The sequence below is a fragment of the Mesoplodon mirus genome (assembly GCF_964341445.2).
Source record: "Mesoplodon mirus genome assembly, chromosome: 7".
Taxonomy (NCBI): domain Eukaryota; kingdom Metazoa; phylum Chordata; class Mammalia; order Artiodactyla; family Ziphiidae; genus Mesoplodon; species Mesoplodon mirus.
In genome coordinates, this window is record NC_138983.1 from 37,589,813 (window position 1) to 37,615,383 (window position 25,571).

General features: G+C 41.5%; 2 protein-coding genes across 2 annotated transcripts in view; both read right to left on the minus strand.

Annotated features, from left to right (window-relative positions):
- Positions 1–25,571, minus strand: part of ANKRD49 (ankyrin repeat domain 49) — a 315,379-nt gene that overhangs the window by 170,908 nt on the left and 118,900 nt on the right. The window lies entirely within an intron of this gene.
- Positions 1–25,571, minus strand: part of PIWIL4 (piwi like RNA-mediated gene silencing 4) — a gene marked incomplete at its 5' end in the record, with an annotated part of 41,047 nt that overhangs the window by 1,701 nt on the left and 13,775 nt on the right. Inside the window, 11 exons of the mRNA XM_082626928.1 lie at positions 1,958–2,111; positions 3,459–3,529; positions 5,260–5,363; positions 6,401–6,601; positions 10,193–10,265; positions 12,236–12,420; positions 14,867–14,978; positions 15,501–15,618; positions 16,688–16,811; positions 21,652–21,763; positions 23,534–23,731. Coding sequence (XP_082483054.1) covers positions 1,958–2,111; positions 3,459–3,529; positions 5,260–5,363; positions 6,401–6,601; positions 10,193–10,265; positions 12,236–12,420; positions 14,867–14,978; positions 15,501–15,618; positions 16,688–16,811; positions 21,652–21,763; positions 23,534–23,731 — 1,452 coding nt within the window. The remainder of the gene's footprint in view (positions 1–1,957; positions 2,112–3,458; positions 3,530–5,259; positions 5,364–6,400; positions 6,602–10,192; positions 10,266–12,235; positions 12,421–14,866; positions 14,979–15,500; positions 15,619–16,687; positions 16,812–21,651; positions 21,764–23,533; positions 23,732–25,571) is intronic.

Genomic DNA, 25,571 nt, shown 5'->3' on the forward strand with positions numbered 1-25,571 from the left:
AAAAGAAAAATTACCCCCAATCTCCCCTCCCCCAGAGACACAAACAGTTTTTGAAATCAAGGATTGTCTTCATTTGTTGCAAAAGCGTAGTATGCTCAGTCCTTTGACCAATTTATATCACTGAAGGGGGACAGGGAAGAGTGGTTCACAGGACAATAAACCACAGTCAGCACTTCTAAAGAAAGAGTTTTCGGAATTATCCATGGAGACAAGATTTTCTTCCCATTAGCAATCATCTATTTTCACCTTTACTCTTCTCAATTTCTGAATAGCAAAGGAAGAACCAGAAGTTCCTCTTATTCTTCAAATCAACGCTTCTGAATCCTGCAAAACACGCACCTGGGAGCATCGATGGACAGTCCACATACACATATGGGCCAAATGCTAAATGACCAAGTCTTAAGTCAGTATTTGATAAAATCCAAATCCAAACATTCACCCATCATGGAAGAAACCTCTAGGATGCAAGGGTCACTGAAATTTCACTTTAAGTGTTTTAATTTTTTTTTTTTTTTTTTTTTTTTTTTGCGGTATGCGGGCCTCTCACTGTTGTGGCCTCTCCCGTTGCGGAGCACAGGCTCCGGACGCGCAGGCTCAGCGGCCATGGCTCACGGGACCAGCCGCTCCGCGGCATGTGGGATCCTCCTGGACCGGGGCACAAACCCGTGTCCCCTGCATCGGCAGGCGGACTCTCAACCACTGTGCCACCAGGGAAGCCCTAAGTGTTTTAATTATTTACAAAATACATTATTAATGTTTTCAATCTTGAAACTTTTTAAAAGTTGATGTTATAGTGCAGGAGAACTAACTCCTTAGCACCGTCAGCTGCTAAATTTACTCCTGTGATCCCCAAATTGCATGGAGGTGATTCTTAATAAAATCTAACTAACCCAAGGTCAGCGGGGAATGAGAAATTTTGGCTCTGACAGTTTGGATACAGCTAAAGGTGGTTCTGCCTCCAAACTATGATTCTCTCCCTCCTCTCTGATGGTCACTAATGAGGTCAAGGCTCAGCTCCTTTGGGGCTCGTGGCTGCGACACTTTGGTTGACAGTGGTGATGACATTGTAACCCTACAGACCAAGCTCTATGCACAACAGAATAAGATGCTTTCTGAGGATTTTAAGAAGCCAACTTAAGATTGTCATCTTCCTCCGTTTTCTAGTTCTAACATTTTTCTTGCACTTAACACTTGACACAGTCATGGAGGAAAATATACCAAGACATTGAATCTAGAAATGACAGCAGAGCAAGGTACTTGGTGTTTAGCATGGTCTGATTTTCATATGCAGCCCAGCTTTCACAGCACACATACCACTCTCAGCACCTTCTGCAGACCTGAGCTGCACATCAGTGCCTGCATGTCAGAGGCTTTTGCCCTGTGTGTTGATTTAGGCCTCAAATTTGAAACCACAGCTTGTTTTTTTCCCTAGCATGTTAATAGGTATGAAGCATCTTCACCTGCCAGCAGTCCTGCAGGCTTCCTGCTGAATCTCAGTGCCAGGTGCTCTGGAGGATTCCCGCCTTCTGCTGCTGCCCCGACCCAGGGTCCCCAAAAGCTCATACCACCCAGACTATTTACATAATACCATCCCAACTACCCTCCAATCTAGGGTTGGTTGTACTCGCATAATGCAGAAACGGAGTGAAACTTAACTGCATGGGAAAAAAAAAAGAGATGCTGGCATATAGTAATTTTAATAGTTGCGATGAATGTGCTAGAACTGGAAGTGGGGAAAGGATACTAATTTTTTGCGGGCCTCTCACTGCTGTGGCCTCTCCCGTTGTGGAGCACAGGCTCCGGACACACAGGCTCCGCGGCCATGGCTCGCGGGCCCAGCCGCTGCGCGGCATGTGGGATCTTCCGGGATAGGGGCACGAACCCACGTCCCCTGCATCGGCAGGCGGACTCTCAACCACTGCGCCACCAGGGAAGCCCAAGGATACTAATTTGATACCTGGTATTTGAACTTGCTTCTGTCACACTGCTCAGTAGCTGTGGAACTTCATATTCAATGAGTGTTTTTAGCTGACCATCCCCTACACCGTCACGGTACACAATTATCCGTGCTGGCAAACCGTGGTTATGCTTGTACCATCTGTTCAGTGCCCCTGCAGGATTTGGTGTTAGTAAGAAAAGAATGACTTGCCTGATGCCAACAAAGAATAACATTCCCATAGATTTCAACATTTAAATAGCTTGCTAGTTCAGACCATGATAAGATAGGGTAATACCTAATTTGGGTTGTATTTGCAATAATATAAAAATGGTTACCTTTCCAGAACATTCCTGTAACTCTGCTATTTAAGGAATCATTATGGTTTCTATGGCATAATATATTCTCAAACTTAGCATATCTCTTTAGTAAAATTTTAATATTTAAGCAATAAATTAAAATTTAATTCATGCAATAGACATACAAATTTCCCAAACCCAAATTAATACTAATTTAGTTTCTTTAAATCTATAAATCCTCTCAATAAGGATAGACTGGGTAATTTTATGTAAATTTCTTCTCTAATGAGCATAAATATGAAAACATAAGGAAAAGACTCGGCTGTTCCTCTGAAAGCATCTCTTCACATGGACTCACCCATCAGTCTTGCTGACAATATGAACTCTGAAAAATTTCCACTCGCTCTAAGAAATTGCCTAAAGAGCAGAAACCAGACAGTAACTCCTACCCAACAGAAACTTTTCATAACTGCTACTAAGGTTTTGAAGTGAGGGGAAAGTAATATGATAAAATATTTCTTTTCATGCATATATGGCACCATTGTTTTAGGAGAGTTTATTGTCCAGGAAATTCATTTTAGTTTGATAGAAGATGACCATATATGTAAGTCCACTACCAAAATATGTCACCAAATTCACCTTTTTTGGAAACAAGTATTTATGACCCCCCAAAGTTTATAGTTGGGACAATTTGCACAAGTCACATTGCTAGGGAATGACCAAGCCAGATTCAGACCAGAGTTGGAAAGGGCATGGAAACCCCAGACCCCCTCTTTCTACTGCATCCCATTGTAAGGAGGGCACCCTCCCCATCTGCTGTTTTTCCTATCTTCTCCTGCCATGCCACACTTGATTTGTCAGCATCCCCATCCCAGTCCCAAAAGCTTCTCTCCTATTTCTAGACCTAATGCTGGTTCATAATCCTTGCTCCTCCAGGGTAGGTTTATTTTGACCTTCAGACTGCTTGCAAGAGCCACCAGCAGCTACAAACTTTTTTTCCTCCTGGCTTTTAGTTTATCACACACAGACACAAATGTATATTCTACAGAGCCTGTCTGTTAGCTTGAGTCCAGCCACAACTTCAGGGTCTCCTACTGGGTGCCAGTCAACTCAGGCAGGCTTGAGAAGTCTGTTTCCACCTGTCTGGTCTGCTAGAGGCTTATGAATTTTGTGTCTGAAAGAACAGTGCTTGGAGCCCACCCCCATTGTTACATTTTTAGTACCAGTCATGAAAACTTTCAAGCAATCTGCAACATCAGCCATTGTTCTCTGAAGGATACAGCGGGAGAACCATCTAAAGTAAGCAAAGAACAAAAGTAAAGTTCAATTTCAAAATTTCTATTCTAAGCATGCATTAGTATTAAGAAATAGACATAAGTAAATTAATGTTCATAATTTTATATACACTGTATGATCACAATTATATTAAAATGCTCTCCCTCACCACCCCCCCCACCAAATAAAATTTATTGATACGAGAAACTAAAGCACAGTGCTAGCATCAGACGTCTCTGGGTTCAAATCCTGGCTGGTATACTCACCAGCTATGTGACTTTGCTATGTGAACCTAAGCCTCAGTTTCCTCATTTGTGCCAAGGAAATTTATAAGATAATAAGGTAGTTAGTACCTCATAGGGTTGTTGTAAAAATTAAACTAGATAATATATGTAAAGTACTTAGCACAGCACTTGGTACATAATAAGCATTGATAAATAGAGGCCACTACACTATTATTATAAGGGAATTTATTAGTTTAGCAGATCTACTTTAAAAATATTCAAAGATTTCTCAAGCATAAACTTCATTTCTATAGGTAAGCTTTTGGGAATTGAAATCTTAACATGATTAACTTATTTAGATTTCAGAAGCAAATTCTCTTGCTAAAATTATTCATTAAGAGCACTTGGAAAATGAAGATCATGACTTAGTGGTATATATGTGTCCACATTATTCCAGTTCTCTAAATCTGTGCAATAAGAATGATGCAATTAGAAATGCTGCTAACAAGCCGGAAGTCCCTTATGTGCTTGATTAAGGAAGTGGCACACAGAACAGGGATCTCATACAACCTGGACTGAAGTCAAAGGCATGCAGTTACATTGCTGCTTTTCCTGTTTCCCACAATCCCAAATATATACCTGATCAGAGTTTAGTGGAGTAAATCACATAGCTTAATTCTAGGAAGAAAACATGGTTCAAAACAGCCTCAAAACACATTGTTTAGTTACGAATATTGAAACACTTCTAAGAACTACAATTTAACATGTACTATGAGTCAATGCTTAATGTGTTATCCCTCATCCTTGCCTATGTTTTTTTTTTTTTTTTTTTTTTTTGCGGTATGCGGGCCTCTCACTGTTGTGGCCTCTCCCGTTGCGGAGCACAGGCTCCGGACGCACAGGCTCAGCGGCCATGGCTCACGGGCCCAGCCACTCCACGGCATGTGGGATCTTCCCGGACCGGGGCACGAACCCGTGTCCCCTGCATCGGCAGGCGGACTCTCAACCACTGCACCACCAGGGAAGCCCCTTGCCTATGTTTTTAATAGCTGAGTAAACAACCACCACATCAAGTTTCTGCAAGCATTAAAAACAACGATAACAGCAAGCATGTCTTGAGCATTTACTGAATAGGTAAGTGACAGATCAGGATATAAATCCAGGCAATCTGATTCTCAACTGCTTGACATCGTGTATGTAAACTTCCTAGCATGGAGCCCAATACAGTGCAGGTGTTCAGAAAACAAATGCACAAGAATTTCTACACGGTCATCATTTGGGGAATATGATTTACATACAAGCAATAGCTTGTCCTAATGTATGTATAAAAATAGTTTTTTAATGAAGCTACATTTTACCCCAATATTATCCATCACATTTATATATGTAAGTATAATTTATGACCATAAGTGTCCATATTTTAAAAATGAGTGAAGAATACAAACTATTCCTTGCTGTAAAGTCTTTAGTTAAACCACAATAGTCTAAATAACTGAAGAATATGTTAGGGTAATTTTAAAAGTACCTGGTGATCCTGGGGTTAATACTGGCCACAAATCCAACCACCACCATTTCCTGGTTGAACGCATCTTTACAGACATCAATACCAACCACCATCAGGGACTTTAACTGTAAAATTAAAATTTTTCATGATTTAATGGAATGAGGTATTTTCCCAAGCAATGATGTAATATGAAGTTTTCAAAAGACTGTCCCTAGTTATTGAATTATTTAAGTTAAGCTATGTGCCAGGGAGATCAAGGTTGAGATGAGGCAGATTATTAAACCAGAAATCAGAGAAACTTAAAGATGGAGGGAATAATAAGAACCTGCTTCAAACAAAAAACAAAAAAAAAAGATGGAGAGAACAATATAGTACATACTTTGCTTAAGAGACTCATTGTAATAAAAAATGGCCACCATCCTTTATGGGGGTGGGCAAGGGCCATCAGTGGCTCAAGAGATTCTGGTAAAGTGGCCCATCCATTTATCCCATCTCTAGGCTGAAGGAATCTGAAGGGAAATTCCTTTCCCCATTCTTCAGCTCTCTAAGGAATCCTCACTTGTCTAAGCCCTCCAGGAGGGGCAGCTGGGGGTAACCTTGTACATCCTGGTTAAGGGAATAGGCAACATTCCCTCATTCCTCACCCTCCTCACTTCCTCCCATGGTGGCCATAGTTCAGGAAAGAGAAGATTTTCTCAGTTCCCAACACAACTTGGAGGTTTGTATCACAGGCTCTGCCAGTTCTCCAAGCTCTGGGGAGGTGGGGGCATCCCATCCAGGGTGCAAGGCTACTCTGCAAAGTATTACCCTGCTAAAAGCAGGTAAAGGCAGAGGCCATGGAGCACAGATTTTAAACCACGGCTGGGAGGCTCCAAATCAAGTGTCTCCAAGTCGATGCCAAACTAGATTCTCTTTCACAAAAGATTCTGTTATTAGCTTAACTGAAGCTCCATGAGAACAGGGGCCACGCCTCACCTTTTGGATACCCTCCCAGTGGCTGGTGTAATGGAGCCCAGAGCAGACAAACATACAACCAACCAACCCAACAAAGCAAATATTTCTAGGATCACGTGAAAAATATCTCCTCCTACTTTGATTTAACTTTTTAAATTCATTAATAGATAGATTGATGACTAAAAGAAAGAGAGTGATGGTGCCTCACAGGGATCTCCACAGCCCACAGCTCGCCTCCGAGTTTACAGGTCATTTGCAAGGCAATCTTGGTGGCGATGCTCATCATCATCCCCCGTTTATTCAACGTCTGAGCAAGCACACACTGGCTGGGGACTGGGCAGTCGGAGCTCAAATATTTTTTAATGGAATCATAATAGCTCTTCTGATTAGAAGGCAGAATACACATTACCTGAAAGCAAAAAAAAAAAAAAAAACACAGAAGAAAAGTACACTAGTACCAGTCATGAAAACTTTGTTCAGAGGAAGCTTATGTTCAGAGGACTTATGTTCAGAGGAAGCTTTAAAAAACCCAGAATATATGGATGCAAACATCTTTTGCCCTTAAGTTCCCAAGAAGCAAATATTAACATACCCACAGTTCTTTTTTTTTTTTTTTTTTTTTTGGCCACACCACACAGCTTGCAGTATCTTAGTTCCCTGACCAGGGATCGAACATGGGCCACGGCAGTGAAAGCACCAAGTCCTAACCACTGGACCACCAGGGAACTGCCCTTACAGTTCTTCTCTTAAATGGCCTTTAGAGAGCAATGAATCTAAGCCATTTGAAATGTCTTCTCATCAGCCATCCACTCTGCAAAGCCCCCCTCCAACCCTACCACTTCCCTTGGCTCTTCCTTCCTCCTTGCTTCTCTGCCAATTTGATTCTGCCAGTCTCCTCAAATTCCCTTCCATCATAGCTCTTCCTCCAGCTGCCTCCCTTACTGCAGTGATCCTTCCCTGTAGGTCTCCAGCTATCATCCCCACTGCCTCCTCCCCAACTTCATCCACAGATAAGCAAAGTGGAGAATTAGCTTGAATTGTGGTCTTTTTCCCATTAGGCACTGGACAGGCAAAATAAAAGGAAGAAGCAACAACACATTTTTTAACTTGGACTTGAGTGTAAGGTATGAGGGGAAGGAAAATAAGGAAAAAGAAGCTTCAGGTGCTCTGGTATTTTTAAATTCCACCCTTCTCTCTCACTGCCTCTACTTCCCATCAGGTACTTCCCTCACAGAAGGCCCTCTCCTGGCCTAACTCCATCTCCTTCCTATGTTTTATTCTCTACTTTCAAAACACCCAAATTACAGAAAAGATAGGCACTGTCATGATTAACAGAAAACAAAGTGATATTTTTCACCTATAGGGCTGTTCATTATCATAATGTCAAGGGCTAAACAACTAATTATATATATAAAGTTGGGAAAATATTTTTAAATTATCAGAAAAATTCTCTTAGGGGGGTTTCCTGCCTTCCATCCCATGAGTCTGGGGTTAAGCAAGGTAGGTGGCAGAACAAGGAATAGCCCAATGGGGACCAGGACCAAAAGAAGGTGGGAGTCAAGTGAGACTGGTTACACACCAGGGATAAAGAAGTAAGCAAGTATGTGGAGAATAATAAGGGCCATGTTTCTCACTATTAGAGAGATGAGGTACAAATATGGAAAGGGGGAACACTTTCCTGTGGCACTGGGTTGCAACTGGAGGCGTGAACACGTTTTTAATATTTAAAATTTTAATAAAATATTTTAATATATACATAACTACATATAGTAATAAAACAGATGCAAGTGTGTATGTATATATATGCACACACATACATATACATATTTCTTAGCTTTGCCCATTGGAAAAGCCTACGGGCAGTGACACCCCAGTAGCAAATAAACACATCCAGTGCCCAGATCTTGGTTTCTAAATACTGTTCTCTACCAAAAGGAATCAGGGCTCATTGGGAAAACATATGATTCTAGAGTTAGACAGTAAAACTTAGATTAACCTGGAATGTCTTATTGTGCCAGACAGTAAGGAAGTGTTCCAAGAAAGATGGGAAGGTGTCAAAAAGACACAGAAGTCAGCTTGAATGGGGCTCCCACTGGCAAAACCAAGGACAATTTGGATATCGAAATAAATAACAGTAGTGATAGACTATAAGCTGGTAAATAAAATAGGAATCCATGAATCCATACTGATGTAAATGTGAACAAACAAACAAATGGGAAGAAGAGAAAGCTCTTCCTTATAATGTCAACTAATAATTATAGAAGGAAGTACAAAATTAGAAAGCCACCATTTGGCAACCATCAGAGTAGTAATGGATTCAGACAAGAATTATCAATGTATTCTAAAACTAGTAGGAAAAGTTTGATGAGGAACAGGATATGTACATAGTCTCAAAGTATCTCCCTACCAAAAAAAAAAAAAACCTGATTAAATACAAAGAGAAAAAGTGTAACTTTACAATGGAGAAAATTGACAGAAACCACCTTAATCAATGGAGTCCCCCCTGGTAAGATGCAGTAAGAACACAGAATCATTGCTGTGATACTCCTGCCAAAAGTGCATAACCTGAATTTAATCATAAGGAAACATTAGACAAACCCAAATTGAGGGACATTATATAAAATAACTGGTTTATGCTCTTCAAAATTGGAAGGTCATCAAAGTCAAGGGAAAACTATGGAACTGTTACAGATTGAAGGAGAGATTAAAGAGACAGGGAAACGAAGTGCAACATATTAGACCCTTTTAACAGAGAAGACATTTTGGGGACAAATAGAGAAATGTGAGTGGAGTCTGTGGATTAGCTAGTTGTACTGCTCCCTGATTTTAATGGTTGTTCTATGGTTCCATAGGAGAGTGACCTTGTTTGTACAAAATGTGTGCAAATGTATTTTTAAAAAGGTAATGGGCATCACGCCTGTAACTTACTCTCAAATGGTTCAGGAAAAAAATAGATAAGATAGATAGGAAGGGAGGGAGGGAGGGAGGTGGAAAATGATAGAAAATCATAAATATAATAAAATGTCAAAAATTGGGGAATCTGGGTGAATGCTATATTACAGTTCTTTGTACAATTCTTGCAACTTTTCTGTTAGTTTGATTTTACTTTTTAAAGTGAAAAATAAATGCTCTTAGGATGATAATTTCCTGTATTATAACATCCTTATGGGCCATTTTTTGTGGAAACAAAGAGATAGCTAAGCTGCTTTGCATGCACTATGAATAGGAAAATTGGGAGCTGGGATGAATGAGCTATGGGGGTCAGACAGGAGATGGAACAGAAAAGCACTGCAGTACTGTGGGAGGCTGAGAGAACATTTCCAAGAAATAGGAATGATTGAGAGATTTTTTAAGAAAGAGATGTCAATTTTAACTTGTCCGGAATGTTGACATGTGATGCCTTGGCCCCAAACCCTCAGCAAAGTCAGATACATCACACACACACACAGGACACACACAAACACATACACACATACCACACGCACACACACACACACAATACTTTGGGAAATGAAGCAATTGCGGGTGTCCCTCAGGGTGATGCAATGCAGGAGGAAAAGGCACCCATGAAAGGGGGCAAGAATTCAGAGGAGGCAGGGACATGGGGCCATAGGTGACATGGAAACACTTAAACCTTCCAAGAATCCCCTGAAACAATGGGGAGAACACAGGGTGCCCCAACACTTATGGGATAAGATGGGAGTCAATTTATCTTAAATCTTGAGTAAAAGATGATCCTCCCAGTAAGTTGGAAAATATGTAGACATCCAAGAGGCTGATACAGGAGTAACAACAAGTATTTAGAAATTAATATTAGAAACATGAAAGGAAAACAAAATATTGATTAAAATATCAAGATTAATACTTTCTTGGGTGCTTGGGGAAATGCACAGCAATTTGCAAACATATCATGGGAGAACATGTTCAAATTCCTTCTTTCAAGGCTATTAGATATGAAGAAAAAATTAAAATTATACCTCAAAAATTATCCTATACTTACCAACTGAACTTCAGGATCAACATGTTTCTGTATAGCGTGAAGAAACTCAGCTGGATTTTCTTGTACTTTTATGCTACAGAAAAAGATTAATCTTGAAAATGCATAGTTCCCTTAGTAGCACATAATCATATAGAACTAAAAATAATATTAGTTGATTTTTATAACAGACTATAATTTGAGGACAAAATCATTAAAGTGAAACCTTTTGAGTCTAAAATTGCTTCTCCCACACATGATAGGCCAGAAACATTTCATTAACATTTTTATTAACTTAAAAAAGTTTGGTGAAAAATGAAATTTTCTCCATTGTATAGAGTCCCTACAGATTCTATTTGAACAATTCTGTTGTTCAAAATGGAGTTGAAAGTGAACTTCTGAAACCACAAGTCTCAATATCAAATGACTGAAACAGAGTTCAAGTTAAACTGGGATTAACAATTCTCTAATTCTGAATCTCCCTGGGAACTTTAAAATAAAAATCATTAAGTTAATGAGATCAAGATATTCAGCTAATCTGTATGATTCATACTAAAACATTTTTTTTTCCTTAATGGCACACTGTGTGGAGCCTGGAATATTTAGCCATAATCAATCAATCAGTGGACAAGTATCAATACTTATCAATTATAAGTTCTGTGGTTACATTATATTGGGGCCATATGTTACAGAAAAAAATTGCCACGCAGAAGAATTTTTAGATCTGTTTTCTTGACATAGGTTCAGCCTCTCATATGTCTATATAATTGGACTTTCCCAATACCCAGTGGCCTTTTGAAAGTAGACCAGCAGGTGGCAGGACCACTGTCTGCCGCTTGCTGGTTCTAACAGGAGTGGCCAGCAACGTTGTTTCAGATGGAAGAAAACTACACATATAAATCTAGTAAGTAAATGGATACTTCATAGGGAAAAAAAAAGGATGGACTAAAATATGAGCTTTCAAATAAAACAGGCCAAGAACCGAACACAGGCATGGGCTTGTTGGAATTTGGGTGAGAAAAAGCCTGTGATGCCAGCCCAGGTTCTGGGACTGTGGCTTCTTTCATGAATCTTTTCCTGCCTTATTACTTCATGGGTTAAGAGAAATTAGAGCAGGTGAAACTCAAACCAGGCGATTTGTTAACAGATTTGATAAGAGAAGAATTCTATACTACAGTGTAAAATGAGACTTTGGGAACAGCTATGGTTTTCAACAATGCTTATGCTGCTGATGTAATTAATTAGTAACCAGTGTTTAAAGAATAACTTCCCACCCTGACAATTTAGGACATTTGCACCTCCACTACAACAAAGAAAAAGAAGTATCTGTTGCTCTTTTTTATGCATAACGAGCTCAATGAAGTAAGGTATGACCAACTTTATGGCTTTTCTAAAGCAAAACAAGATTCGACTTTGAGCGTGGCTGTATATGAATGGATCCCTTATTAAATTGAAAGCATCATATTTATCTCATCCCATGCAAACAGCATAGCATTTAGTATGGAGGGCAGATACTCAAATGTTCAAAGGCTAAATGAATGACCTGGTTCTATCAGAAACTATCTAGATGACTAATCTTATGCTACAAGAACAGAATAAGAAAAGCTTATTTCAGATCTCTTCTTACATTAAAATTTAAAACATAAAATCTATCAAATAAGTCAGGAAATGCAACATTTATTTGTTAATATCCTGTTTGCTGTTCAGTTTTATAAATAAGTGATATGGAAGAATTAAGAAAAGAAACTGAGGAGGCAATATATGGATTTATTAAGGATTTATACCCCAACTAGTACTGGAAAGACGTTGAGATAATGAGAGTACTGCCTAGGAAGAACTATGAAAATAAAGTTTTATAAAGACCAACATAAAATACATTTCAACTGGATAAAAATTTAATCATTGCCAAATCTATCTACTTATAACTGCTTGGCACTCTACGTTAGGAAACTTTACTGACATTAAAAAAAAAAACTTTTGTAGCTATATCAGCCATTATCTCCTATCTTTTAACCAAACCAAATTAATATCTGAAAAAAGTTAGGATGATTTTCTGCATCTTCTCACATTTTGGGGTGGTCCACATTAAATCCTATGGGCCTTCCAACTCTTCTCAAGCAGTTCAAAAAGCTCTCCATCACACTTTCAGCTCTGTTGCTACATATAACCAACCATTTATTCAAAGACTGCGCACTTAAAATCTTGCAAGTTCGCATATCCTTGGACCAGTCAGCCGCGGACACAGGTTGACACTGAGAAAAATAATGATTGTGAAAGGGTTGAACAAATTTACTCAGAGAACAATTAAATAAAAAAGACAGTGTGGAAATAGTTCATATTTGTCATAACAGAACTATTTAGTACAGTTTGCTATTCTCAGACTTAAAACACAGATACAAGCGCTGCACATGTGAACACAACACATGTGCTTCCTGGGAGTGGAGGTCTCAGCATCATCCCAGGTTAGCCGTTCCTTGCCTGCAGATGCTTGGCAAGTCCCTTTACTTCAGGGGGCTCTGCTGTGGGCAAAGAAAGGTGTCTGGTTCAAATCTCTAGGTTCCCTTCCAGCTCTAAAAGTCTACGAGCTTTACTATGAATGGCTCAGGCTACTGGCTGTCCAGTTTGGTCTCTTTGCTTTAGGTACCTAGATATCTCAAATAGAAAATGCTGATGACTGACACAATGCAGGTCATCATAATGAAACTAACAAACCCTACAATTAAAGACTATACATTATGCCAAGAGTAGATACGTCTAGGAGCAAAGATGAGGCCAGGACACAAGCTCCTTTCTCATTCTTTGGAAGGTTCCCCAGGTGACCAGGAAAAACAAGCTCCCTGCCTTGAAGAGGGGAGACTTTAGACTGGTCCCTAGCCTTCTGTTTATATCCATGGACTGGAATCAAACGGAAATGTTCTTGGTGTGGTAAACCAGGAAGAGTCACTGTTAGAATTTAAAAAAAACACTGCAATCTAATCTCTTGCTACTTAAAGTGTTGCCCTGTAGCAGCATGGCTATCTCCTGAGAGCTCGTTAGAAATGCAGAGTCCTGGGCCCCATCCCAGACCCACTGAATCAGAATCTGCATGTTAACAAGTTCCCCAGTGATTCATCTGCACATTACCATTTAAGAAGCATTGCAATCCCCTTGTTTTACAGGTTCCAAAGACGTGGCTGAAAAGGGTTATGGAGCCAGCTGGTGGCACTGAAGGTTTAGAATACTGCTCTTGTCTTTGCAACCAGGGCCCTTTCCAGCAAGCACTCTGACTTCCAGGTCCCAGCCAATCTCACGGTGGCCAGGCAGGGGCTCAGCTTCAGGAAGCAACCTTAGCCTGAGAATGAAGGGGAAGGGCTAGGCCTCCATAAAGGCTTCTGTCTGGAGCTAGGATTCGTTCCTTCCCTTTACAACCAGTGTGAGGAGAGCCACAGCTCTCTCACCTACACTCCTACCTGTATGGGCTGGCAGGGGGCCCAGGACAAATGGCCACGACCCACCCTGAAGCCTGTGAACCTTTAGTGTACTCAGTTCCTCGAACCCAATTTCCAGAAAGCAGGATCAGCTGAGAAGTCGAGGACACAGCCACCTCTAGCCCACCCACCATCGCCTCTAGGGGGCGGGTTCTCCACTTCAGTGCCCCTTCTCCTATGGAGACCTGTTTCCAGGCCAAAAAATGCAAACAAAGCTCTGACAAATGTGACTTTACCTAGAGATGATGAGACAGACCATTTTAACTATTTCCCATCTCACTTCACGTTGTGGAACTGAAACTGAGCTTCTCTTTACTGACTCCTGAACAAGATCTTAATGGGGGTCTACATTTTAGGACTTGACAAAGTTTTGTTTTGTTCTGCTTTTAAAGTAGTTTTTCTTCAGCTTCTCCAATAAGGGTTTCTGTTGTTTGGATAGATTACCAAAAAGAAATGATGAGAAAAATCTCCATTCTGCCAACAAAAAAACATTCGTTTGCTCAGTCATTAGTTTTGACATGTTGGCTTACTTATTATATCAAATAAAGGCAAGATGAGTGCCTTTAAAAATGAAATGTAATTGACTTTAAAAATGGGCAAAACAGAGGGGAAAAGTAGAAAGAGAATGCGCAATTTTTGCATAAAATAGGTTCATTTTTAAATGGAAGCCCCAAAGAAGCAATGATTTGTCTCTCCAGATTTCAGAATGCCTCTCTGCCTAAATGCCGTGGCTGGGATGGGCTCTGTGCAAATTTCTTCATGTTTATGCCAACTGAGCAGCATTTTACTTTGGGGAAGAAAAAAAGAACTCAGGTACCAGGAAATATAGTCTATTGGAATTAATCTTCAGCAGTTAAAAGAATTTTCTCAGGTACCATAGATTTTTTTTAAGTGATGTAAGAGTACTACAACACACAATAATAGGTTGGCATGTTTTGATTGCAATGGCTTGAAATACCATTTTCTAATGCATCTTTAAATGTGACACCACATCACAGTGACTGACCTAAATTATGTCCGCTGGGTGCCGCTAAGCCTTTCAAAAGTACACTTGGATTAAAAAGGAAAACATAGGGACCTGGAGGTTTAGAACAAAGGAAGGGCAGGGACATGGCCATGGAGAAACCAAATGAATATTCTATTATAAGCCCACTAGTCATTCTGGCATATGATCAAACTGACACACATTCAAGAAAATACTTTTAAATGAAAATAAAATCACTGCACTTACTGTGTGGTCTTGTATTATTATTTTTTCTGAAGGCACAACCCGGCCAGTCAGAGACATCTGGCATCCAAAATGCAGGCCCCAGGTCTCCAGCTCAAAACGGGCATCCTTGTTTCTGTTGATAGAGTTGAGCTTTAAATCATTAAAGGGCTTACTTTCTAAAGAATTTTAATCATTAGAGATAAAATTACAACTTAATTATTCTGATTTTTTTAGGGTTCCTGACTTCTATTTCTACTCACCATTTTTTTCCCTGCTCAAGAGAATTATAGGAAGACTGCACCCATGGGAGACACACAGGGATGGAAAGGCTCCCAGTGTGGCTCACTGGTTAGCAAAATGGGACTTTGAGCCAGACACACCAGACTTCAACTCCGAGTGCTGACATTTAATAACATGTGACCTTGAGCAAACTCTGAAATATTTTAAAGCCATGGTTTCCTTATTGGCAAAAGGTAGGACTAATTAACTACTTCATAGGGCTGATGTAAAAATTAAACATGACAATACATGGACAGTACTACCACACTGCCTGGCACATGTTAAGTGCTCAATAAAGGTGAGATATTATTGCTGATAACAAACTTATCACTAAAGAGATATTGTGAAGCGTCTGGATGTGGAGATGTCCCTGTACCTCTGGATATCATCTGCGAGCCTGGCCAGGCGCTGCTGCCTTCCCAAAGGACTGAGATGCGTTTCTTCAGCCACAGCCTTCATCAGCTGGAAATCAGATGTTGCCTGGCCAGGCAGCCCTATTCAACGTGAATGAAAACAAAGTGAAAAATGAACAGTCCTTGATGTAACCCCAGCCCATCTCAGGCACAGGGTAATAAAAGTTTTCACTTAAACTGAATCAGATTCACTGTCTGGATAGCACCATCTGCCAGCAATGCAAGCCACATGTCATTTAAAATTTTCTAGTAGCCACATTAAAAAAAAGCCAAAAAGAAACAGATGCAATTATTCAAATAGTATGTATTATTTAACTCAATATATCCAAAATATTATCATTATCAATATGAAAAGTTTGTTAATGAGGTAGTTTCCCTTTTCTTTTCATACTACGTCTTAGGCATCCAGTCTGTATTTGACAGTTCCAGCACTTCCCCATCCAGCCCCTCAGTCGCACTAGTCATGTGTCAAGTGCTCAGTGACCACGTGTGGCTAGAGGTCACCACGGGGACTGTGCAGACCTGGGATGTCATAGTACCACTAAGAATGGGCATCCCTCCCTGCAAGGATGATGTCCTTGTTAACTTTTCTAATCACAAAAGAAATACATACACATGATAACTGATTTGAGCAATACAAAGTGTAAAAAGTAGAAAGTCCACCCTTAGTCTCACCCTGGTAATCAGACGAACATGATTAAAAGTACCTGAGACAGTTATTCAGATTCTACTATAGAGCGAAGATTACCTTCTGGAAGCTTATGCAGAAAGAAAATAAGGAGCATTTTGGCACCACTCAAAGAACATACCTGAAGAAAATTAAATCATATGGCTTCTTAGCCTAGTGAAGTTCAAAAAATGGGGAAGAACAGGTTGGCTTTAGGAAAATATATGGGGACCATTTTAACATCAAATTAACAAATAGAATACACGAGATAAAGGAAATAGATAGTTTTCACTGTGCTGAGCAATTTCCAAAGAGCACTCTACCCTTCCACTTCCTCTATGATGAAATAAATAACTTAAGGGTCATCCTCCATGGGTTAAATTAGTGCTCTGGCACTCAGCTAACTTAAGGAGGTTCTACCCACCGCAACGTATCAGGAATCTGTGACTGAGAGCCTGACAGAGTATAAAACATAAACATCACCTGTTAGAAAGCAGAGCTCGGGGATCAGGTGGGCCATCCGAACCTCAGCGTCATCATTTCTCTTGCTTTTCAACAGACTAACAAGCACTGGCTGGTTTAGGTCAGATAAGGTAATATCATATTGCTGTAGGATGCAAGATTAATGAGGGAAAAGTTAATATGGAAACACGGTAAAACGAGCATCCTTGCTTATGAGCAACAAGGTAATCCCCAAATGAATAGATAAGCAAATCCTTTCAATAGAGGAAAAAAAGTTCCTACTAATCCCTATGGTTACGTACTCATTTCTACTTCCTTCCTAGGACCTCTCATATCTCAGGGTCAGTTTCGTGATTTTATTATCTTTTATAATGCAATATTGGTTTTTTTTTTTCATTCATTTCCTTGCTCTCTTCTGAGTTTCATCCAGAGACAGAATAGCCTTCAGCTGGCTCCATCCATAATGCCATGACCCCACTGCAGCATTTCCACCATTGGAGACTGAGGCAGACTGCCCCATGCATAACTTACTGGCTCTAAGTACCTGTGTTCATTTTGAAAATACCTATACACAAGTTGGAGACAAGGGTTATATTGAGTCAATCTCAGATTTCCCAAAAGGGCACAACGGTCCTTCATTCCCAGGATAGTATGATGTTATAGGGAAACAGCTTTGAACTCCAACAAATGTAAATCTGATCCCCAGCTCTTCTATCAATACGTAGGTGGACTGTGACACTGGGGAAGTTACTTACCTTTCCTCATCTATGACATGAGGAGAACGGTAGCTCAGAGGTGTCCCATGTAAACCACTAGCACGGTGTCTCGTTTATAATGAGTCCTCAGCAATCATTAGTTCCTACCCCACCCCCTTTCCCTTTGTAAACTTGAATTTCAACATTCTCACCTTGCCACGAGTTCATTTACCTTCCAACGGCAAAGTTTTCCAATGAACACTCATTCCCAGTATAATTTACTCAATACTGATGACAGAACAACTGGAATTGTAATTTACCAACTGCCTGGGGACTATATGACACTGACATCAATAATTATAATTAGGGAAGCTAGCAGTGAGTGCTTCTCTATTCAATAAGGACTTTAAGTCATTAAAAACAATTCAGGAAATGTGATCATTGCAACAATGCTATGGCTGAAAAGCTTGGAGAAGCCTTCGCAGACAGTTTTTATACGTGACTTCATTAATTTACATCTCATGCTTGCTACATTCCAGGAACAGCAGGGGATACAAAGATAAAAGAGGCACAGTTCCTATGTTTACACATAACTACATTATCTACAAAGCAAGGTAGACCAATAGCACAAATAATATATGCTAAGCACTTATATTTTTCCTCATTTAGTCTTTTTTTAATGGATGTGTACTATGTTTTTTTTAAATTGAAGTGTAGTTGATTTACAATGTTGTGTTAGTTTCCGGTGTACAGCAAAGTGATAGTTATACACACACACACACACACACACACACGTATGTATTCTCTGCAGATTCTTTTCCATTATAGGTTGCTACAAGATATTGAGTATAGTTCCCTGTGCTGTACAATAGGTCCTTGTTGTTTATCTATTTTGTATATAGTAGTGTGTATATGTTAATCCCAAACTCCTCATTTATCCCCCACCCTTTCCCCTTTGGTGACTGTATGTTTGTTTTCTATGTTTGTGAGTCTATTTCTGTTTGGTAAATTAATTCATTTCCTCCTTTAATCTTAACTACGATGAGTCAAATACTATCGTCATCCCCTTCACTGATGAGGAAACAGCATCAGAAATTAAATAACTTTCCCAAGGTCCCATAACTGTACATTAGCACAGCCAGGATTCATCCCTTAAGACTTGGGAACCTCTGCTTGTTACACCACTCAGGACTGGGTCCCTCGCAAGGAGTAGGGAACAGGGTGGTAGTGAAAACAATTTATGGCTGGTAAATCAGGGAAGGCTTCGTGAAGGAGGTAGAATCCAAGAGAGAACCTTGAAGAAAACGTGGGAGTCTTACAAGTTCCAGGAACAGCTCAAGCAAAACTGGGATATGTTCCAGGAAGAGGATATTCCATTTACCTGGAGCATGGCCAGGAATTCTACCCACTAAGCTGTGTCATCAGCTGAACTTTACTCTCTCCCGTGCCCCAATTTTCTTAGCGTTTGAAAATATTTTTTCGTGATAAGATAAAATAGAGAAATATAAAGGTTAATATCAAGATGTCTTCCACTTTGAAAGTTGACTGCATAATAATTTAGCATTCCTTTCCTAGGACAGAGAGGAGGACATTCTAGAAATTGGCACCATTTTCTTTCTTCTTCTCCCTAATTACAATATATATGCAGTGAACCACAACTCATTACACAGGAAAGTGAGTGGGATTTTATCATGATTCCCTTTTCAAAATATCACGGGTCCTAAAATACATCAAAGAAAAATGAATTTAACTGTGCAGAAAAAAAAACCAAATGTTTAACAAACTTTGTCTGATAAACGAACACTTATGGAGCACATTTTCTGCACAAGATGCTTTGCCAAATGTCAAATGCCATCCGTGTTCTATAAGGAAGACGTGTTCTAGAAGCAATGTGGAATGTTCTACAAGTGCTCAGGGAAGAGAACAGCTAGCTCTTCTGTGAGTGTGACAGGGAGCAAAGTCAGAGAGGACTTCACTAATGAGATGACATTTGACCTTGAAGAGGAAAGGTACAGTGAGGCTTTATGCCAATGTCTCCTGAACATGAGCGAAGGCTGAGTGACAGCAAGTAGACTGGAGTGATGGCAGCATGGGGTGCATGGTGGGAGTGCTATGGGAGATGAGGTCAAACTGTGTGATGCTACAGTTGAAGAAGGGAAGGCTATTACCCAGTGCTCATCACCTGCAGGAACCGGACTAAAAGCCCTGCGTGGACTATTCAGCACTTACACAGCACCATGAAGGCAGGCAGATGACTCCCTTTAGAGACAACACTCCACATTTCATGATTCGCCGAAGGTTACACAGCCAGTATCGGGACACCTTACTCCAGAGCTTACGCTCTTCACCACATTTCCGGGCAGCATTTCAGAAAGCTCTCTCTGGAGGCCATGAGGGTGATGGATCCCAGTGAAGAGAGGGCTGGGGCAAGGAGATCATAAAAGGGGACAGAAATCCCCCAGAGGGAAATCCGTGAGAGGTTCTGCACTAATGCAGGGGTAACAGGGCTGAGGAAGGGATGGGGTCCAGGGAGAATTCAAGAATAACGGAGGCAGAACTCATCTTGGTGACAACTGAACGAGGAGGTGATGGTAAAGATGAGGAAGGACGCAAAATGTCTTCCTGAGAGGCAGAATTTCCAAGGAGAGAGGGAAGTGGGAAAGACAATGAATTCAGTTTGAATGATGTTAGTGTGAGATGCCTGCAGGATATTCATGCAAATACAGTCTGAAATGGAGATGAGGATATAATTTAGGAATGAGGGCAAGGTAAAAACACCATATTTGAGCAATCTTAAAGTATGAAGCAAAGATCCTCTGCAAGAGGACCATGGTGAATAATAGCATTTAATGTCTGGGGGAAATGAAGAAGGAAGATGTCAAAAGAGGCTGAGAAAGAACCACCTGAAACCTAGCAGAGAACCACCAGGGATGTGCGGAGGCGCCAAGGAAGAGGAGTTCAGCTCAGTGGGAGTGGTTACTAGTGTCCAAAGCCACCAAAAGCCCCTCCGAATAAGAACAGTAGCTGAATTTGACCTTGGAGAGTGATTTCCAGGGCAGCAGAACCGGGTACCAGACTGCTGAGGCTTCAGGAAGGAAGAACTGAAGAGGTGCTTGGAGCTACTTTAGACAACCTTCTAAAGAAATGAGCTAAGGAGGAAAAAGAGATCACTTTTCCTGAAGGTATAGAAAGGTCAAGGCAGGGTTTTTGCTTTCTGTTTGTTTTTGTTTTAAAAACAGTGAGATGTTGAGAGACTGAAATCCGACTGCACATTAAAGAGAAGGCACCTCTGAAAGGAACTGAAGTTGGATGGTGGGGATGAGGAAATTGTCATCACTGTGACTCAAGCTCCCAGAGTCGGCAGGAGATTCCATCAATAAATGTTTGAGGGCTTCCCTGGTGGCGCAGTGGTTGAAAGTCCACCTGCCGATGCAGGGGACACGGGTTCGTGCCCCGGTCCGGGAAGATCCCACATGCCGCGGAGCGGCTGGGCCCGTGAGCCATGGCCGCTGAGCCTGCGCGTCTGGAGCCTGTGCTCCGCTACGGGAGAGGCCGCAGCAATAAGAGGCCCACATATGGCAAAAAAATAAATAAATAAAAAATAAATGTTTGAGTACCTACTGAATGCTACCCTGGGCATCCAGAAATCAAGAGCTCAGCATTGAGGAGAGGAGTCAGACCATTCATGCCCTTTCTGTGACAGTCGGCTGTAGCTAAGTGCAGGGAGGGGACCCGGGGGAGGGCGTCCTAGGGCTCCCTTAAGAGTTGACTGCTAAGCTGAGTACTGAAGGGTGTTCAGTGACCGGCTGGCTATGAGTGGGCATCAAGGAAGAGGAAGCAACATGTGTGAAAATGCATAGGGGGGTAACTGACTTGAGGAACCGTGAATGGTGGGCACAGCAGAACCCAAGAAGGAAACAGGATGGTAAGTGATGAGACTCAAGAGGCGGGGAGTGGCCAGACCATAAAGGACCTGGGGAATTCTGCCCAGGAGCTTAGATCTGACTTCTAAAGCACCAGAGAGCCATGGGAATATTTCAAGCGGGGAAGTGACATTATCAGATATGCTTTAAAGGAGGTAACGCAGACTACAGGAAGGACCACAGGAGACGGGATGAGGGTCTGAGCCAATCCAGGAATGGTGGAGATGGAGGGGAAGGGACAGGTCAGAGAATTATGTCAGAGGCAGACTCAGCCCCACAGACTGGGGGACGTTGGATTGGAAAGGAACAGGGACCCTCCTCTGAGCTGAGCAGAAGGGAGGTGAGGAGGAAGGAAGAGAAGTCCCACCTGCTTGTAGTAATCCACATAGGTGACCTCAGTGCCATCCCGCTTCTGGAAGGTGTGTGTGGGCTTCACTGACCAGTCAATGTCATCGATGCGATAGGTTTTGTTATTGTATCTGGTAAAGGCAAGAAATCTTTAAGTTCTTTTCCCAAATCCTACAAGGTAAGTGGCTCTTTCACTATATTTTTAATTCAAAGTATTATTCTCAAGAATTTCAGAAATTATGAAAGATAATAACTCAAGAATAGCCACTTAAAAAAAAAAAGATCAGCTCTTATCTGAGAAGAGCATTAATTAACTCTTCCGTTCACAGGAGGACCTCTACCGGTGGGAGAGTCATTAGACCACCACGTGCTTTTCTTACTGAGATACCCCACCACTTCAGGTAAATCATTCTTAAATGTTCAAAGGCTGAAGCATGGCTCAAAACTTTCCCATCAGCTTCTGGTGCCACTAAGATTTTTTGAATTCCCAACTAGTGCTTCTGATAAAAAGCACCCCAAGCAGGCTGATGGACCACCCAACTCTGGAAGCCTGCTTCATCTCCCATCTAGGGCTGGCCCTGGGCAAAACTGCAAAGCACGTCGGCTAAGATCTTTCTAAGCTCTTTCTCCCCTTCATCAGGTACCGTGTGGCCTGCAACATTCTCTCATGCCACCGCAGCCTTGGGACAGAAACCTCCTTGTCAGGTTTCTTCTGGGCTCTGGGTACCTTGCAAGGTGACTCTGAAATAGTGTGATAACTTAATCCATGAAGATCATGACAGGAGGATAAGGGGGCGGCGTGGAATTCAATCTGCACCACCGCTCTACTCTGTAACCCAGAAAAACAACTTCAAGTGGAAATTCCAAGCCAGACTAGGAGAAGACTAGTGGGTCCTCTAAAAGAAGTGTCCCTGGACTAGCAGCTGCATAGGCGGGGCTTTTTGGTCCTCACGAAGTCACATAACTGCCCATGTCCCATTCAGTTTAAATGTGCATTGATGACAAATGTATACACAGACAAACCTAGAGACTTGAAAGGTCTCAGCCTTAACGGCCTCATAATCTTATAGCAGGGATGAGACACGGACCTGATGTTCCGTTGTTACTGAATCAAACTTGGGTCTGCTCGCCCATGTGCAGTAAAGCGAGTCTACTGACACATCGGGTTGTGGTGAAGGAAATGTGCATCAGATACTGTTATTTGGGTACTTCAGAGAGGAGCTAAAAAGGAGGATATGGGGCAGAGGTCTGCCTGGGAAGGCCCCATATGGTCCTGCTTGTTTACACTATGATGTAATAAAATGAAATTAAATGGCTCTAAAGAGGTGGCTTACAAACACTGGACTTTGGGAATTGCTTGGCGGTCCAGTGGTTAGGACTCCGAGCCTCCATTGCCGAGGGCGCGGGTTCAAATCCCCGGTCAGGGAACTAAGATCCTACAAGCCACGTGGTGTGGCCAAAAAAAAAGTAAGAAAGAAAGAAAGAAAAGCACTGGGTTTTGGGAGCAGCACAGGGGCGAAACTGAATAATTCCAACTGAATGGACAGGTGGAAGGTGGAAGCTTCAGAAAAGCAGTAATGTTTGAGCTGGACTTTGTGGGAGCAGAAATCTAAAAGGCAGAAATAGGGGTGGGGGAACCAGGCAGAAAGGCTGGAGCAGCAAAATGCAGACCACTGGAGGCTAGGGGAGAGGGTACAGCAGGAGGTAAGGAAGGACCAGTTTAGACTGTGGACCACCAAGCATGCCCCTAGAGGAAGCCTGCACTCTAGACAACTGAGAACGGTCAGGTCTGTAACAGGTGAGTAGACTGATCAGATCTGGGCTCAGGCCAGTGCCCTGTTCCCACATGGCATACATAATGCATTCTCTAGAGAAAAGTCTATTTAAATGCAGGCTTTTACCTTGTAAGGACAATGAGCCCAATCAGCTGTTTCTCACACGTCTGGGTAAAGCAGGACATGCCAGTTGTGTGGCAGAGATCCGTCATGAATTCTAGAACAGTCTCATTCCTGAGTATTTTATAACTCACGTCAGCACCAAACAGGAGACTGCTTTCAAAATATGACACAGAAATGGAAAACCCAGGCCAAAGGGACAACCTTCAAAATAAATAAATAAATAAATAAATAAATATTTAATAAATAAAAAATTTTTTTAAATGTTTTAAATGTTATATCAGGAAAACAATAAACATTTTTTTAAAGAAGATGTTGGGGGTAGGAGTTTATTAATTTATTTCTTTATTTTGGCTGTGTTGAGTCTTCGTTTCTGTGCGAGGGCTTTCTCTAGTTGTGGCAAGCGGGGGCCACTCTTCATCACGGTGCACGGGCCTCTCACTATCGTGGCCTCTCTCGTTGTGGAGCGCAGGCTCAGTAGTTGTGGCTCACGGGCCCAGCCGCTCCGCGGCATGCAGGATCCTCCCAGACCAGGGCTCGAACCTGTGTCCCCTGCATTGGCAGGCAGATTCTCAACCACTGTGCCATCAGGGAAGCCCCAACAATAAACATTTTTAAATGGCGACTTTACATTCCAATTCTCTAGATTTTATGAAACAATTTTTCTTTAATCTGATTTCTTTCAGTGGCTGACTTAACACTTTAGTTATTTCCAGCTGGAGTGTCTTTAAACATATATTTATGATAAAATACATTCCTGTAGAGCTGCATTTTTTGACCTTTATGCTACTGACACTTGGACTGGATAATTCTTTGTCAGGGTCTGCCGTGTGCATTGCAGGATGTTTAGCAATACCCCAGGCCTCCACCCACTAGATGCCAGTATCAGCCCCCAAACTGTGACCACCAAAAATATCTCCAGACATTGCCAAATGTCCCCTGGGGAGCAAAGTCACCTCTGGCTGAGAGTATAGCTGTAGGATTAAAATGTTTATGGGGGGATCCATCCCAGCATGAAAACATCTAGGTTCAGAAAAGCACACTGACTCAATGGTGAAGACAATGACTACACTTAATAATGAGATTAAGGGGCTTCCCTGGCGGCACAGTGGTTGAGAGTCCGCCTGCCGATGCAGGGGACACAGGTTCGTGCCCCGGTCCGGGAAGATCCCACATGCCGGGGAGCGGCTGGGCCCGTGAGCCATGGCCACTGAGCCTGCGTGTCTGGAGCCTGTGCTCCGCAACAGGAGAGGCCACAACAGTGAGAGGTCCGCGTACCGCAAAAAATAATAATAATAATAATGAGATTAAGAAATAATCTAAGTGATATCACGTACAGACATACAAGGGAAACTGTAGCAGTGGCTACATCCCCTTTCCACATTTATGAATATCATAGTCTGAAGTCTTGAATAAGAAAACGTTATGGAAATGGCATGAAAGAATAGACAAATATTTTTAAAAAATCATTTCAGTTTCTATTTTGTGGACTTCATTTGCTGTGATACTCATGCCAGCTTTCAGGACAAGCATATGCACTAGGACCAGCTCCAGCTCAGCACAACAATGGCCCGCGAGGATTTCTAATCCAGGTGGAGAGATAAGTGACGGGGTGAATGAATGGGATGCTTTAGACAGACCACTCTGACACACTGAATTAACATAGAGAAACCCTGCCCTTTTCCTCCACCTGGCAGAAGCCAAACACACTGCCTCCACTTTCTATCTTTTCTGTACAGATCTCCCTCAACTTATGATGGGTTTTCATCTTGATAAACCCACCATAAGTTGAAAATATCCTCAGTCAAAAATGCATTTAATACACCTAACCTACTGAACATCATAGCCTAGCCAACCTTAAACGTGCTCAGAACACTTACTTTAGCTGACAGTTGGGCAAAATTATCAAACACAAAGCCTATTTTATAAGAAAGTGTTGAATATCTCATGTCATTTATTGGATACTGTACTGAAAGTGAAAAAGAGAATGATTGTGCGGGTCCAGCATTGTTGTAAGTGTGTCGGTCGTTTACCCTCGTGATCG